This window comes from Schistocerca serialis, chromosome 4 (assembly GCF_023864345.2).
Source record: "Schistocerca serialis cubense isolate TAMUIC-IGC-003099 chromosome 4, iqSchSeri2.2, whole genome shotgun sequence".
In the NCBI taxonomy this organism is placed as follows: domain Eukaryota; kingdom Metazoa; phylum Arthropoda; class Insecta; order Orthoptera; family Acrididae; genus Schistocerca; species Schistocerca serialis.
The window spans coordinates 626983926-627001637 of NC_064641.1; the positions used below are offsets into that span (position 1 = coordinate 626983926).

The 17712-nt window shown below is 44.4% G+C and overlaps 1 protein-coding gene across 2 annotated transcripts in view; it reads left to right on the forward strand.

Annotated features, from left to right (window-relative positions):
- The window catches only part of LOC126475446 (heparan sulfate 2-O-sulfotransferase pipe), a 291703-nt gene that overhangs the window by 198659 nt on the left and 75332 nt on the right, over positions 1 to 17712 (forward strand). For both annotated transcript variants that reach the window (XM_050103309.1, XM_050103308.1), the window contains exon 4: positions 16166 to 16366. In XM_050103309.1, the coding sequence (XP_049959266.1) occupies positions 16166 to 16366 (201 nt within the window). The remainder of the gene's footprint in view (positions 1 to 16165; positions 16367 to 17712) is intronic.

Sequence of the window (17712 nt, forward strand, 5' to 3'; positions counted from 1 at the left end):
TTAATACACGCTACGTCCACTGAATCGAGGGGTTTGGGCTTATTTATTTCCAACAATTTATCGTGGACGTATTGTCTTACAAACCTCGCGAGATTTTAAAAAATTCTCGATTATTCTTTAGTCTCAGTTGTTCACTTTTAGTTGTATGACATATTTTGATCTCTTTGGATCATCTTCAGATCTAAAACAAAGAAAAATTATACACGGAAGAGCCAAGGAAAATGGTATATGCATGCGTATTCAAATACAGAGACATGTAAACAGGCAGATCTCTTTGGATCATCTTCAGATCTAAAACAAAGAAAAATTATACACGGAAGAACCAAGGAAAATGGTATAGGCATGCGTATTCAAATTCAGAGACATGTAAACAGGCAGAATACAGCGCTGCGGTCGGCAACGCCTATATAAGACAACAAGTGTCTGGCGCAGTTGTTAGATCGGTTACCGATGCTACAATGACAGGTTATCAAGATCTAATTGAGTTTGAACGTGGTGTTATAGCCGGCGTGCGAGCGATGGGACACACCTCTGAGGTAGCGATGACGTGGGGATTTTCTCGTACGACCGTTTGACGAGTGTACCGTGAATACCAGGAATCAGGAAAAACATCAGAGCACCGACATTGCTGCGGCCGGAAAAAGATCCTTCAAGAACGTGACCAATGACAACTTAAGAGAATCTTTCATGGTGACAGAAGTGCAGCCCTTCCGCAGATTGCTGCAGATCTTAATGCTGGGACATCAACATGTCAGCGTGCGAACCATTCAAGGTACATCATTGAGATGGGCTTTTGGAGCCTAATGCCCACTCGTGTAGCCTTAATGACTTCAAGACACAATGCTTTACGCCTCGCCTGGGCCCATCAAAACCAACATTGGACTGTTGATGACTGGAAACCTGTTGCTGGTCAGACGAGTCTCGTTTCAAATGGTATCGAGCGGATGGACTTGTACTGGTATGCAGACATCATAAATCCGTGGACCCTGCATGTCAGCAAGGGACTGTTCAAGCTGCTGGAGGCTCTATAATGGTGGGGGGCGTGTGCAGTTGGAGTGGTATGGGACTCGTGATACGCCTAGATACGACTCAGGCAGGTTTGATCACCTGCATACATCCAAGTCCATCGTGCATTTCGACGGACAAAGGCAATTCCAGCAGAACAATGCGGTATTCCACATGTCCAGAATTTCTACAGAGTGGCTCCAGGAACACTCTTCTAAGTTTAAACACTTCCGCTGGCCACCAAACTTCCCAGACATGAACATTATTGAGCATATCTGGGATGCCTTGCAACGTGATGTTTAGATGAGATCTCCAACCTCTCGTACTCTTACGGAGTTATGGACAGCCCTGCAGGATTCATGGTGTCAGTTCCCTGCAGCAACGCTTTAGACATTTGTCGAGTCTATGCCACGTCGTGATGCGGCACTTCTGCACTAGGCACGTGTACCAGTTTGTTTGGCCCTTCAGTATATATGTACAGTTCAATATTTTAGAATAAGTAGAAAAAATTGAATCTAAATGTAGAATTAATTTAAGTGCGTGAGGAACACGTCTGAGTCAGAAGCTCATATCAGAGTACCGTGTTTTGCAACTGTGGTCAATGTCTTAAACTGGTATCTGGTGAAGGTAAATGAGAGAGGAAGAGGAAAAGGAGGAAAGAGGGGTAAATACGTAGCGAGGATGACTGGTAGAGGGAAAAGAAAGCAGGCATGGGTGTTTCAAGCAGTAGGGGCGTCATGAGTTTAACAAGAGAGGGTACTACGCAAAATTTTAAAAATCATAATTAGATAAATAATCTCTTTAAAATATTAATAGTGTAGGACAATGGATGTGTGAGTTGTAAACGGCATAAAATAGCAAAATTATAAAGTGGAGAGAGAGGGAGTGATGCTGCACAAAAAAGGCAGGGAGGGGAGTGGAAGTGAAGTTGTAGGAATGTTGTGGGTTTAACAAGATACTAAAACTGCAAAAAGTCATTTATGTAAATTGTTTCCATTAAAACATTAAAACCGTAGACCAGTGGACATTTAAATTATAAAAAGCATTAAACAGTAAGCTACAAAAGTCGAAATAAAATTACGAAAACTGAATTGCTGTTTCAAATAGTAAAAGCATGAAACACTGAAAGCACAAAACCATAACGGCCTTGCTCTAATATAATTAAAAGGAAGCCGGCCGAAGTGGCCGTGCGGTTAAAGGCGCTGCAGTCTGGAACCGCAAGACCGCTACGGTCGCAGGTTCGAATCCTGCCTCGGGCATGGATGTTTGTGATGTCCTTAGGTTAGTTAGGTTTGACTAGTTCTAAGTTCTAGGGGACTAATGACCTCAGCAGTTGAGTCCCATAGTGCTCAGAGCCATTTGAACCAGCCAATTAAAAGGACACGACAGACTTCCTTCCCCAAACAAAAATTTACCTCTATCTGTTACTACCTCGTCGACGACGGGAATTGAACCCTAATATATCTTCCTTCTCTAAGAGATCTGAAGTCGACGAAGGGTAGTTCAGCAAGCCGGAATTCATTATAGTGGTGTGTCCTCAGCAGACTTTGTACCAGTTGTTTTATGTTTCTGGGACGTTGCTCCTACCGCGGCTGGAGCACACGTGGTCCGGTTGTGCAGGTCGCGCCGAGCCCGGCGTCGGCAGAAGTAGGCGTCGTCCTGCGGCCATTGTTCGCTGCTGAATTCATTACGGCGGAATTAATGTCTGGGAAACCGCAGCCGGCAACAGACCGCACAATTACGAGGTGAGGCGTGCCGTTCGTTACGCAGTCACGCGACGCGGGGCCCGGGAGCACGACCGGAAGGAGACTCCCATTAGGCGACGCCCACAGCTCACGGCCACTCGCAGCTAATCATCTCTCTTACCAACATTCACCATATCGATCGGCCGAAGAGGTGTGCTGCTTGAACGCTGCGTGCAGGCTGAGGTGACTTAAGGTCTCCAATATCAATGTTGTTTCACGGAGGACAATAATTTGCTACGGAAGTTCTGCTGCAACACGACAGAATTAAGCTCATAGACGTACCCACGAAATACAGCCTCCCAAAAGACTCGTAAGTAATACTGTCTTCAGCTTGAGATCTGGAGAGAACACCGCAGTGCTTTTAATAGGCACATGGTTGTATTGAAGGTGGTATGGCCAGACCTACCTCTGACATCTGAACTGAATTACGCAGGCAGTTGCAGCTAAACCTACACTTTAACTTCGACCCGGAAACGCGATGCAACGTGGCAGGTCTCACCTTAATTATTAGTTCCAAGGGGTGAAGGAAGCAATAAGTGACGCTAAAAATCCTAGAATCAATTGAGGGTTAATTGTGGAACTTTGCACACTGACGGAAAAAAATTGCAGCACCAGGAAGGAGTTATGCGACATAAACTAAAGTTCTTAAGCGTGTTTCTACATCTTAAAGATGGTGTCTACACAAATTTCGTGCCACTCGCATACAAGTTGCAGTAGCAGCGCCACTATGAGGCTGCAAATCAGATTTGCTTTGAATACATGCTGTAACGGTCGTGGCTGTTAGTTAGCTTTGAGACTGGAGGTGGTGATGGTTCAAATGGCTCTGAGCATTATGGGACATAACAAAATGGGTCAAATGGCTCTGAGCACTATGAGACTTAACATCTGACGTCATCAGTCACCTAGAACTTAGAACTACTTAAACTAACCTAAGGACATCACACACATCCATGCCCGAGGCAGGATTCGAACCTGCCACCGTAGTGGTCGCGCGGTTCCAGACTGAAGCGCCTAGAACCGCTCGGCGACAGCGACCAGCCAGGAGGTGGTGAGTTGCTGTTAGTCAAGAATACCTTTAAGGCTACAAAGACGCCATTATCAACACCTCACTGAGTTTGTACGAGGTCGAGTAATAGGACTACGAGAAGCTGTATGTTCCTTCTGCGATATTGCGGAAAGACTTGCCAGAAAAATAGACACTGTACATGACTGCTGGCAGCGATGGTCACTAGAATGTACTGGCACTAGAGGACCGGGCTCGGGACAGTCACGTGGCTATACCGAGAGGGAACATCATCGTGTTTGGTGTTTGGCATATGGCTCTGTTGCATCGTAGCTGCATCTGCTGCAGCGATTAGAACAGCAATTGGCACCACCGTGACCCAATGAACTCTTACGAATCAGTTACTTCAAGAACGGCTCCGAGCCGGGCACCCTATAGCATGCATTTCACTGACCCCAAACCACCGCCATTTGCAAGTTCAGTGGTGTCAAGCGAGAGCCCATTGGAGTGCAAGCTGCAATATTTTCTATTTTTTGATGAAAGCTGGTTTTGCCTCGGTGCCAGTGATGGCCGTATGTTGGTTAGAAGGAGGCCGGTTGAGCTCCTGCAACCAACCTGTCTGCATGCTAGGGTGCTTGACGCAGTGGACCTACACATGGAGTTATGGTGTGGGGTGTGGTTTCGTATGACAGCAGGAGCACTCTCGTTGCTATCCCACGTGCTCTGACTGCAAATCTGTACGACAATTAGGTTATTCGAGCTCTTATGCTACCATTCATGAACATCATTCCAGTGGGTGATTTCCAACAGAATAACGCTCGCCCACGGAACGATGTTTTAACGCAACATGCTTTACATAGTATCGCCATGTTGTCTTGACCAGCTAGGTCATCAGATCTGTCTCCAGTCGAGTACATACGGAACATCATCGGACAAGTGCAGCGTCATACCCAAACAGTATTAACCGCCCGTGTACTGACCAAGTGCAACAGACATGAAACTTCATTCCACAAACTTACATCGGCAGCGGTACAATACAATGCATGTATGTTTGCATGCATCTGTTCAAAATTCTGGCGATTACACCGGTTATTAATGCTTCAGAATTTCGCGTTTATAATGGCTTATCTCGTGCTTACATTAAACTCTGATCTTGCCATCTTAATCACTTAAATGTGTTACCTAGACAAATGCATTCCATACATTTCATTACTCTACATTAATTATATTTTGGTGCTGTTGTTTCCTTCCATCAGTGCCTTTTACTCTGCCATTTAACCTCCGACCATGACTCCGTCTAAATGAGAAGATTATGACAGTACGCTACCTTTTGCGAGAGTAATCAACTTGCAAACGCCTTATGGTGTTTCGTGGAGAGTACTTCGTTTACCACTCTTACTCCTCTCCTGCCCTCTTCCCCCCTCCCGATTGTTGATAGCCTTCCATCTGCGCTCATATCTCTCCAGTTTCATCTACATGGTGTTTCTGAAAAATACCTGCAGAAAAGATATTTACTGGTTGACTCTTCTAGTAACTTAAGCTCTCGGTATTTTAATGGTAATCCACAACATGATGTATAACGCCGCTCTCGTACCATCTGCCGCTTGAGTTGCAGACCATCTCCGCAACATTTTTGCGTTTATCAAGCGAAACAGAGACGAAACGCGCATCTCTTCTTTGGGTTCTTTGTACTTTTTCTATCAATCCTATCTCGTACGAATCCCAGACTGACGAACAATAGAGAAGTATTCATAGGGTGAGGGTTTTGTAAGGTACCTCATTTGTAGGTGGACTACACTTCCTGCGGATTCTTCCAGTGACTCTGTCTGGCATTTGTCTTCCCTGCGACTTTTTATGGTGTCGCTCCCCTTTAAGTCACTTAAGTCAGTTATTAATGAGGTGGCTGCTTTTACTGATTGTTCTGCAGTAGTGTGATCATACAACAATGGTCCTTTTCGCCTGTTTATGAGCAATACGTTATATTTAGGAGTATTTATGTGGGGAGTCAATCCCAGCGAACAATTTTGATCTTTACAGGTCTCCCTGCATTACGCTACAAATTTTCTACCGTTCCGACTTTTTGCATACAACAGGATTACTCATGAGCAGCCTCAAGGAGCTTCTGACGCTAAACACTAGGTCATCTATATACAAAGGGCTCCCACAAATGATGAATTAGATTTTAAAGTTCTATTCGTTCGCAACTATTAGATGCGTCAATATGCTTGATGCATGAGTAGGAGCGCAAACTCAGCGAGTTTGCACTGTGCTCACCATTTGGCGTCACGGGTGCAATGCTTTGACAGTATGGCGACAAGGCCAGAAAAGAGTTTGTGTCTTGGAATATGCGGGATGTTTATCTTTTAGAACAGTGCAGCGTGCATTTAAAAGGAGTTATGGAAAAGAACCGACATGTAAATTGAGCATTGTTCAAATGGTTCAAATGGCTCTGAGCACTATGCGACTTAACTTCTGAGGTAATCAGACGCCTAGAACTTAGAACTAATTAAACCTAACTAACCTAAGGACATCACACACATCCATGCCCGAGGCAGGATTCGAACCTGTGACCGTAGCGGTCGCTCGGTTCCAGACTGTAGCGCCTAGAACCGCACGGTCACTCCGGCCGGCTTTGAGCATTGTGCGTTGGTATCGACAAACTGTATATAAATGTAAATCAATGTACACATCATACGATAAATAAAAATAAATCGACAAACTAGGGACGCTGGTTGTGTCTGTAAGCAGAAAAGTACCGGTCGACTAAGTGTTCGAGATGCAACTGTGGAGAGAGTGAGGGAAGGTTTCGTACAGAACCCAAAAAAATAAAAGGATCGTGCAAACCATGAAGTTGGAATACTGCAGCATACTGTTTAAAATATTTTGCAACTGCGGTTTAATTTTAGAGCGGAAAGTTGCAGCTCGTGCAACAATTAAAGCAAGAAGATAATGGGCGGCACCTTCAATTTGCATCACAATGCAGAAAGCACTTGAGGACGAGCATTTTGCCTCCAAGCTATATTCAGCGACAAAACAACCTTCCATTTGCCTTGAGCGGTTAATAGCCACGATGTGAGTGTGGGAGCACTGAAAATCCGCAAGAAACTGTAGCGCATAAACGAGATTCGCAGAAGGTTAATGTTTTCTGTGCAGTGCCACGGACGAAGCTGCATTGACCGTTTATATTCTGCGAGAAGACTGTGAAGAGTACCTTTTACCTTGGAGTGTGCAGTTGTGGTCGTTTCCGCAATTGACTGCTGAGTTCGAGAATTTCACCTTCTAACAAGACGGGGCACCCTCTCATTAGAGAATCGACTTCATTGCTACCTAAACGATAAACTTCCGCATTGTTGAACTGGGCGCTGTGGTGAATACGATGTGGCTCCATTCCCTTGTTCCCGCAGGTCGCCTGACCTAATGCCTTGTGACTTTTCGTTTGAGGATGTAAAGACCGGATTTACGTACCCCCACTGCAAATAACACTGGAACAACTCAGAGAATGCATCAGTGCTGGTGCGATGGCCAGTGAAAGGATATTTCTATATAAAGTGAGGAACGAACTTGACTACGGCTTGGACGTGTGTCGTGGGACCGGAGGAGCACTTATAGAACATTTGTAGAGTGCAAAATGCAAACTTCGGAAAATCACAGATGTATTCATGCATGAATCATATTTGCATATGCGATACTTTGGAAAATTTATGGCTTTGAAAACTAATGAACCACTTCTAATATATCTGTATAGAGAAAACTAATGGTTCCATAACACTTCCTCGGCGTACGCCCGAAATTACTTTCATGTCTGAAGATTTTTCCAAAGAACGTCATATTTTTTCCGTTATTGTGAAATCTTCAGAAGGAAGGAAAAACTAGTTTCAAATTGATCGTTTCCATAGTCACATTTTCAAGTTAAATGTAACTGTAGCAAATAATCAGTATTAACCCACTAAGAGTTGCATGACGCCCCAACAAAATACGTCTGCCCCCATAAAAAGTGCCATATTTATCTTCTACGGATTTGTTTACATTTTAGTTAAAGATCTTAATTATTTTCACAATATAATATAATATTATGCAATAGGTTCGACTTAATTTCCACAGCACAGAAGATGATTGCAATTGAAGTATGAACATAAGTTATTCTTGAAATAAGAAATGCAGTTGCCGACCTCTGTATGCGAAATGAAATTGTTTAATACATTGCAACATGAAGCGTTCATGATACCTAATGGCTATATTGCTCAATGATGTAACTAAAACTGGTAATAGCTTAATGTACTGTGACCTACATACCATATGATCTCAGTAATGTAAAATTCTCCATTCAAATCGGAGGTATAACGAATACTGCATTAATAAAACAAAGTTTAAAAGTGTGGTTTTCGTACTCTATACAGAGACTTTCACCTTAGCCATTTAAGTTTTTAATCAACACTGTGAGAATAATCTTCACCTCTCATTAGCAAACTGCGTTCTCAATCGACTTCTTTTATCTCTTGTTGTTGTTAACTGTTCATTTGTTCCACAAATTATTTGCGCGATTTCAGGCGGAATCATGAGAAACGATTTGGAGTACTGAATGTGTGTGGTTGATTCGTTTGTGTGTGTGGCGGCATACTGGCCACTCACAGAAACTACATATCACAGGAGCTTAAATTTAATGAACATAAGGATATTAATCTTTCTGGCTACTCATTTTACAAGTGGAGCACAAATGTAACAACAAAGTAAATACGAGGGTTGGAACTTTGATAGTGGTAACTATTTATTTACAGCACGTACAAAATAGATACGTGTTTCAAAGTTTTACTGACCTTCGAGGCAGTCACCAGCATTGTGTACAACCCGACGAATCTGTAGCAGTTCTGAAGCGAATGCCGTGAAGTGTTTCCTTCGGTTTAGAAATCGAGTTGAACTCACAAGGAATTAAGTCATGGGAGTGCAGTAGGTGGTATAGCACTTAGCAGCCCCATCAGTCAAAGTAATCAGTAACAGTAACATTGTCCTGCAAAATGATGGTCAGGTCCTGCGCAAAGTGTCATAACTTCTGCCTCTATACTGTTCATTTTTGCAACACAACCTACGACCAGCTTAGATACAGAAGTGATGACACTTTCTGCAGGACCTGACCATCATTTTGCAGGACAATGCTCAAGCACGTATAGTGCCGGCTGTTACTGATTTGTTTGACTGATGGGGCTGCTAAGTGCTATTCCACCTACTGCACTCACCTTACTTAAGCCGTCGGAAGTTCAACTCGATTTCTAAACTGAAGGAAACACTTCACGGCATTCACTTCAGAACTGCTACAAATTCGTCGGGCAATAGACCGCGCCACTCGAATTGTCCACACACCTGGCACTGCTAAAAGTATCCTACGACTTCCACGTCACTGGCGACGGGTTATACACAATGCTGCTGACTATTTTGAAAGTCAGTAAAACTTTGAAACACGTATCTATTTTGTACGAGCTGTAAATAAATACACTCCTGGAAATTGAAATAAGAACACCGTGAATTCATTGTCCCAGGAAGGGGAAACTTTATTGACACATTCCTGGGGTCAGATACATCACATGATCGCACTGACAGAACCACAGGCACATAGACACAGGCAACAGAGCATGCACAATGTCGGCACTAGTACAGTGTATATCCACCTTTCGCAGCAATGCAGGCTGCTATTCTCCCATGGAGACGATCGTAGAGATGCTGGATGTAGTCCTGTAGAACGGCTTGCCATGCCATTTCCACCTTGCGCCTCAGTTGGACCAGCGTTCGTGCTGGACGTGCAGACCGCGTGAGACGACGCTTCATCCAGTCCCAAACATGCTCAATGGGGGACAGATGCGGAGATCTTGCTGGCCAGGGTAGTTGACTTACACCTTCTAGAGCACGTTGGGTGGCACGGGATACATGCGGACGTGCATTGTCCTGTTGGAACAGCAAGTTCCCTTGCCGGTCTAGGAATGGTAGAACGATGGGTTCGATGACGGTTTGGATGTACCGTGCACTATTCAGTGTCCCCTCGACGATCACCAGTGGTGTACGGCCAGTGTAGGAGATCGCTCCCCACACCATGATGCCGGGTGTTGGCCCTGTGTGCCTCGGTCGTATGCAGTCCTGATTGTGGCGCTCACCTGCACGGCGCCAAACACGCATACGACCATCATTGGCACCAAGGCAGAAGCGACTCTCATCGCTGAAGACGACACGTCTCCATTCGTCCCTCCATTCACGCCTGTCGCGACACCACTGGAGGCGGGCTGCACGATGTTGGGGCGTGAGCGGAAGACGGCCTAACGGTGTGCGGGACCGTAGCCCAGCTTCATGGAGACGGTTGCGAATGGTCCTCGCCGATACCCCAGGAGCAACAGTGTCCCTAATTTGCTGGGAAGTGGCGATGCGGTCCCCTACGGCACTGCGTAGGATCCTACGGTCTTGGCGTGCATCCGTGCGTCGCTGCGGTCCGGTCCCAGGTCGACGGGCACGTGCACCTTCCGCCGACCACTCGCGACAACATCGATGTACTGTGGAGACCTCACGCCCCACGTGTTGAGCAATTCGGCGGTACGTCCACCCGGCCTCCCGCATGCCCACTATACGCCCTCGCTCAAAGTCCGTCAACTGCACATACGGTTCACGTCCACGCTGTCGCGGCATGCTACCAGTGTTAAAGACTGCGATGGAGCTCCGTATGCCACGGCAAACTGGCTGACACTGACGGCGGCGGTGCACAAATGCTGCGCAGCTAGCGCCATTCGACGGCCAACACCGCGGTTCCTGGTGTGTCCGCTGTGCCGTGCGTGTGATCATTGCTTGTACAGCCCTCTCGCAGTGTCCGGAGCAAGTATGGTGGGTCTGACACACCGGTGTCAATGTGTTCTTTTTTCCATTTCCAGGAGTGTAGTTGACACTATTAAAATTCCAACCCTCGTATCGTTGCCCACGAATGATATATAAAAAACAGTGTTTAGTTAAATATTCTTCTACCGAATACAAGGAGTCGCTCAGATATAATGATCTGATTATATTTTAACACTGATTTGCTACCTTTGACATTTTATATTTCGGGAGGAAATGATCAAAGATTTGTGTGGCAGCATATTGATTCTCTTTTTGGGCCATTAGCAGTGGGAGACGGAAGGTAATTTTTTCTTTTCGTATTACAGCTATTCTTCTCAAGTTAAGAGAGATAATGACATATATAAAGGGACAATAAGACTAACTCTCTGAGCAGACGCCTCCAGTAATGAATATGGATAAATACATGTAATTATCATTGCTCACTTTTGCGCAACCAATACTTCGTACCTAATTTATGAGTTATCTCAGAAAGATACGCCGTAAGATGCTAAGGAGTAGAATAGAGCAAAATGTATTAAGATGTTGATCTCATTGTGCCTAAAACTAGAAGTTGAACGGAAAACTAAAATTACCGAACTGAGCTGTTTGAGAAGCTGTTCAATTTTTCGTCATTATGTACAGTCAGGAATTGGGGCATTTTACACCGACACCCGTTCATTCAATACATTAATTGTAGTTGTTGTTTCCTTTGTTACACAAACATAAATGTACCATGTTCTACTGAAATTAAGGAAGACCAGTCTGCAGGGAACAATTATCTTTGAAAACCATTATTAATAATTTCTTCTTTTACTGTCTTTAAGCCGATTGATTATATTCATTATAGCACTTGCGTCATTTTCAAGAGTACCTACATTCCTTCACTTGTTGTAAGTAGGTCTTTCCCAAATACAGGGTGTTTTAATGTCAACAGCAGAAACTCATACGGATGAAAGTATGCTATAATAGAATAAAAAAGTGTTCCAGAAAACATAGATCCACAAACTAGTCGTTTGTGAAATAACTGTGAATGTGTTGTTACGAACCGGCACCGGCTTTAGTATGAAATGTTTTCCTAGTTAGTACAAATATACAGGGTGTCCCAGCTATCTTGTCCACCCAAAACATCTCTGGAACAATAACAGCTATTGGAAAACGACTTTCACTGGTATCAATGTAGGGCTGGGGCCCATGAATGTACATATTTGGAAACATTCTAAAACGAAAGCATATGTGTTTTTAACACAAACTTATGTTTTTTTAAATGGATTTCCTATATTTTTTCTTCAGCAATTCATAGTATGACAAAGCACATACACAATGGCGTTGATTGTATCGCAATATTCCCATTACATCCCGAGATATTGAGACGCGAAGTTGACGCTTGAAACACCCGACATGCGCTGCTAGCGCACGTCCTGAGGCTCAGGCGTGAACCCCATGCTGCCCGTAATCGCGATGTGATTGACAAGTAAGTGTCCCTCTTGATAAGTATGGAGGTGTGATTACAGATGTCAATCACATCGCGATTACGGGCAGCATGGGGTTCACGCCTGAGCCTCAGGACGTGCGCTAGCAGCGCATGTCGGGTGTTTCAAGCGTCAACTTCGCGTCTCAATATCTCGGGATGTAATGGGAATATTGTGATGCAATCAACGCCATTGTGTATGTGCTTTGTCATACTATGGATTGCTGAAGAAAAAATATAGGAGGTCCATTTAAAAAACATAAGTTTGTGTTAAAAAACACATATGCTTTCGTTTTAGAATGTTTCCAAATATGTACATTCATGGGCCCCAGCCCTGCATTGATACCGGTGAAATTCGTTTTCCAATAGCTGTTATTGTTCCAGAGATATTTTGGGTGGACAAGATAGCTGGGACACCCTGTATTTCAAATATATTAAGTCACAGTTTAATTGAGGTCAAATTTCACACACAGCATACCGTAACAAGAAATAAAATACTGCTTCTGAGCGTTACATGCTATAATTACTGCATTTCTTCTCGCAATTGTGTTGTTCTCGTATTTCGATGCGAAACTGCGGTCGTCTCTGCAGTGAACCACAAATTCCTTCAAATATCCCCTTATCTTCTCGTAAATCTTGACAAGACTATAGAACTTTCTGGCAGAATGCCTCAACTGTATCGACAGGTGTGTGGTACACTTCACATTAGAGGTGGCCCCAGACAGTAAAATCCTAATCAGTGCTCGTCAAACTGAGCTCCACGGGTCGCATGCTGCCCGAATCAAGTATTTGTGCGGTCCGTGGTTCTCAGCTGTACTTTATAACAACATGCATCCAGCAACTAACAGCAGAATCCAAACGCGTCAACTAACATTAAAGGCTTCTTAACAGTGTAGTTTTCCTGCTCAGTAACAAGCAGGACGCTATATATTTTAAGATGTGATTCATTTTAATTGACACTGCGGGGAGGAGGGGGGGCTGGTTGGGTTGTGTTGGGTTGTTTGGGGGAAGAGACCAAACAGCGAGGTCATTGGCCTCATCGGATTAGGGAAGGACAGGGAAAGAAGTCGGCCGTGCCCTTTCAAAGGAGCCATCCCGGCATTTGCCTGGAGCGATTTAGGGAAATCACGGAAAACCTAAATCAGGATGGTCGGACGCGGGATTGAGCCATCGTCCTCCTGAATGCGAGTCCAGTGTGCTAACCACTGCGTCACCTCGGTCGGTGATACTGGTGAATTAAGCTATGGGCACAATGCGATGAGTAAAAGAAATATGACATTCAAAACATTTAGTAAACATTTGTGATTGTATCTCATATTGCATAACGCATTAAAATGTAAGTGCAATTACTCCTATTAATCAATTACTCATCTGCTCACACAGGCAACATAACACCGCTTCATCACACAGTTACAGTGCCTCAACTTTGGGGTCACTGAGGGTAGGAGCAATCTGGAACATAGAACAGCCAACATGAAGAGTGCTCATGAACGTCGCATGGCGGTCAGTGGACAGCTTATTGCGTCATTACTATAACTAGGCTATTAGGGGCTCGTAACATACTAAGTCATGTAGGTTACCAATTAACAATAATATCTGTACATATGCGGCCAAGGTGCTGCTTCGGAATGTCAGTATTGGCTCTTGAGCAAAGGAGGTCGACGACCACTGATCCATATAATTGAGGTCAGAACATCTTGGTGGTTAAGGTACAGGCACTGTTCGACCAATCCACCTTGTACCATAACTACTGCCCAGATAACTGACGTGCTGCTACGGCTGAGCGCTGTATCTGTCCTGTAAGCACGATCTGATTGCATTTCCACTTATTGGCAGTGTTCAGTTCTGTATCCAACACCACGTAGGTTACCGTTTCGTCTGCGCAACGAGTAAGGCAAAAAGGTGTTTACAACGACTGAAATCAGTGGCGGCTCATAACACACATTCGCAGTTACCTCGGAAACAACTCATTTGCTGACAAATGTTTGCTAGGACGTTTTCGTTTTTGCTACTTTACAGAACTTCAGAAAGTATGACCTGATTTCAGAACTCCATATTTATTGATAAAAACGTACTAAAAACATGGGATACATAGCAAGATACAACATCACAAAGTTTTAGCTATGCTATTACAAATGCTCTATGCATCCAGCAGCAGCAGCAGCACAGGCAACATCTAGACGATAGATAAATTCGCCATAAACTTTACACAGTGTATCTGCTTTTATTGAAGTTATGGTGGATGTTATTCTGTTCTTCACTTCTTCTGTGTCACGAGGTAAAGGGGATACGAGCACACATTCCTTCACATATCCACACAAGAAAAAATCCTGTGGGGCCGAGAATGCATGGCAGTGTCTCGGAGCCCTGTGAACACTATCCAGAGTTGAGGCAGTGTAATTGACGGACGTTGTTGTTTCAGTGTGTTGGAGCTCCACCCTGTTGAAAAATTAAGTCATGGGAGTCCTCCTTAAGTTGTTGAAGAAGCCAACTCTGCAGCTCATTCAGGCCACTGTGTTTTCCTCTATAAATAAGAGACCTTACACCTTTTCAGGAGAAATGGCGCAAAAAGCGTTCACTTTCGCTGAGTCTCTTTCGTGCTCAATAACGTCATGAGGATTCCTGAGTACCCACATGCGCACATTATGTCGATTTATTTTACTGCTAACATTAAATGCTACTTCATCACTGAAAATTAACTGTGGTAAAAAGGTATCGTCTTCCATGTCCTCTAGCACACCACTGCTGAAGTCAACCCGTTTCCTTTTACCACCAACCAGAAGATCTGGCACTAATTGTATTCTGTCTGGTTTATAGATGTGGTGCTACAGAAGAATGCTGAAGATTGGATCGGTAGACCGCATAGCTAATGAGGAAGTATTGAATAGAATTGGAGAGAAGAGAAATTTGTGGCACAACTTGACTAGAAGAAGGGATCGGTTGGTAGGACATGTTCTGAGGGATCAAGGGATCACCAATTTAGTATTGTAGGGCAGCGTGGAGGGTAAAAATCGTCGAGGGAGACCAAGAGATGAGTACACTTAACAGATTCAGAAGGATGTAGGTTGCAGAAGTACTGGGAGATGAAGAAGCTTGTACAAGACAGAGTAGCATGGAGAGCTGCATCAAACCAGTCTCTGGACTGAAGACCACAACAACAACAACAACAACATGGTTTATAGACCAAATGACGCATTATCACCCGCCAGACTGTCGTATGAGCCATTGCCAGTTCTCTGCTTCCACTACAAGTAGACTTTCGCGGAAACGTTCGACGAATTTTTTCCGTCATGCCATCAAAAGTGCGACACCGACCTGGAGTCTTACCTTTGCACAATCACCTTGTCTCTTCAAACTGGCGATACAAACGGAGACTGTTTTTGCGTGCAGGCTGATCAATGCCAAAAGTAGCTAGACTGAAATCACTGTCTCACTCTTTGCAAACTGCAGCATGCGGAACGCCTTCTGTTGAGCGGATCCCATCTGACTACAAACTGAGAAGACGCATTGAGTGACACCTAACAGCGATTTTCTGAAACTCTAGGCCACAGCCATTCAAACAACAGACATCTCACTGTCGGCGAGTCCCATGTGTCGTAATTATTAACGTCAAAAATCAGGTAATTATTTTTGAAACACCCTGTATATCTTACCAGCGTCAGTTTTGGCTATTAATTGCTAATCACCCTGTGTAAGGTAGACGAGTGTATCTCCCTGTGGTTCCCTATGGTGATTTCTCCGCAGGAACAAGAGTTTATCTTCTTCCCGCATAGTTTGCTTTGTTCAACACCACTCTTTTCGTTACCTGTGTTACGTATGCTTGTCGCAGTTCAGTTCAAAAATGGTTCAAATGGCTCTGAGCACTATGGGACTTAACATCTATGGTCATCAGTCCCCTAGAACTACTTAAACCTAACTAACCTAAGGACATCACACAACACCCAGTCATCACGAGGTAGAGAAAATCCCTGACCCCGCCGGGAATCGAACCCGGGAACCCGGGCGTGGAAAGCGAGAACGCTACCGCACGACCACGAGCTGCGGCCCGCAGTTCAGTAACGCACAGTTGTTGAAGTAGTTCAACGTATTGTGTTTCAGTCTGAGGCAGACCTGGACTTGGAGCAGCTGAACAACACGCGGCGCGCAGCTGTGGACCTGGTGTTCTTCAACCGGGTGCCCAAGGTGGGCAGCCAGACGTTCATGGAGCTGCTTCGCAGGCTCGCACTGCGCAACGGCTTCGCCTTCCACCGTGACCAGATACAGCGCGTCGAGACCATCCGGCTGGCGCCGCCAGACCAGGTCAGCTGCCTGCACTACTAATCAAACTAAGTACACCGGACAAAAACTCCTTACTCCCCGGAGACATTACGCTAATAACATTTTCTCTAGCCTTGATAATGGCCTCAGTGCGGCGAGGAAGACACACAGCAGGTTTCTTCAGGTATGCCTTATCAAGCTCAGACCACTCACTGGTAACCAAATCCCGTACAGCTACGTAATAAGGTGGATGATGATTGATACGCTTCACCCGTTGCTCCTGTGTATAATTTTTACCGTACCTGTAACAAGCAATAACGGATATAAGATTTGAAGGGTTCATGCACATTTTAGACTTTGTTTTGGTCTTCCAGCGGAGCTTGCATGGGTAATACAGTCATTCGTTGTAAGTTACATTACTTTTAAGATAATGTTTAACACCGTCCCTGGCAACTGTTACATTAGGTAGCAAACAAATTCATTTAACAATATCATTAGTCACGTCTACAGATCTTTTTATTTCTGTGTTTAATATTCTCCGCATCACTTAAAACTACCGCGCTAGTAGGCTGTGGTCGATGTATAAAACTTTCTCCTAACATTTCCTCTCCGACTGCCGGAGACATCTTCGGAGGTAAAGTGGTGAACTGCAACCAGAACTCGAAGGAGCGCCGAATATATAGGCAGTGTAGAGGGAACCACAATCCATCACGTGACGTGAGATTATCTCTGGTAGTGCCAACATTTTCGACAGAAGTAATCGATCGTCATTCTTAGGTTGCAATGTTGACATCCTAATTTTGTCTAAATCAACACCTTCCTCTTTTCTGATAATATCATATCTCAACAGTCTCTCTATACATACGAGCATGATAATGCGATGTTCTCGATATGACACTCGTCTCATTGAGTTTTATTTCAATATCACCCTCTTGCTAAAGATGTTCCGCTACGGCCGATTTATCCGTATGTCCCAGGAGGCAATTCCTCTTGTGTTCAGCCAGACGGGTGTTAACACACCAGTCTACAACTACAAGAAATTTTGTTTACATTCGGAGTAGCCAAAGGATGTCGTATATCTTTTGCCGATCTTAAATTTTTATATCTTTCTGCTGTGTCTGAAGGAAGTTTTCACACCAAACTTGCTCAACACATTCCCAATGCGATATGTAATCATACTGATGAATGGAAGGAAAACTTTCCCTTGGGGCGGCCGTCGTTCTTCGTTATTCCTGATTCTCTCCCTAGGTCGAAGTGCTCGATCTATCTCCTTGTTAGAAGAACCATTCTTCTTGAATGTCGACCGTAGATGTTCAAAGTCATCTATTAAATATGTCGGTTCACAAATGTTGTGCGCCCCATTCACCAAGGTAGCTTTACTGTATGCC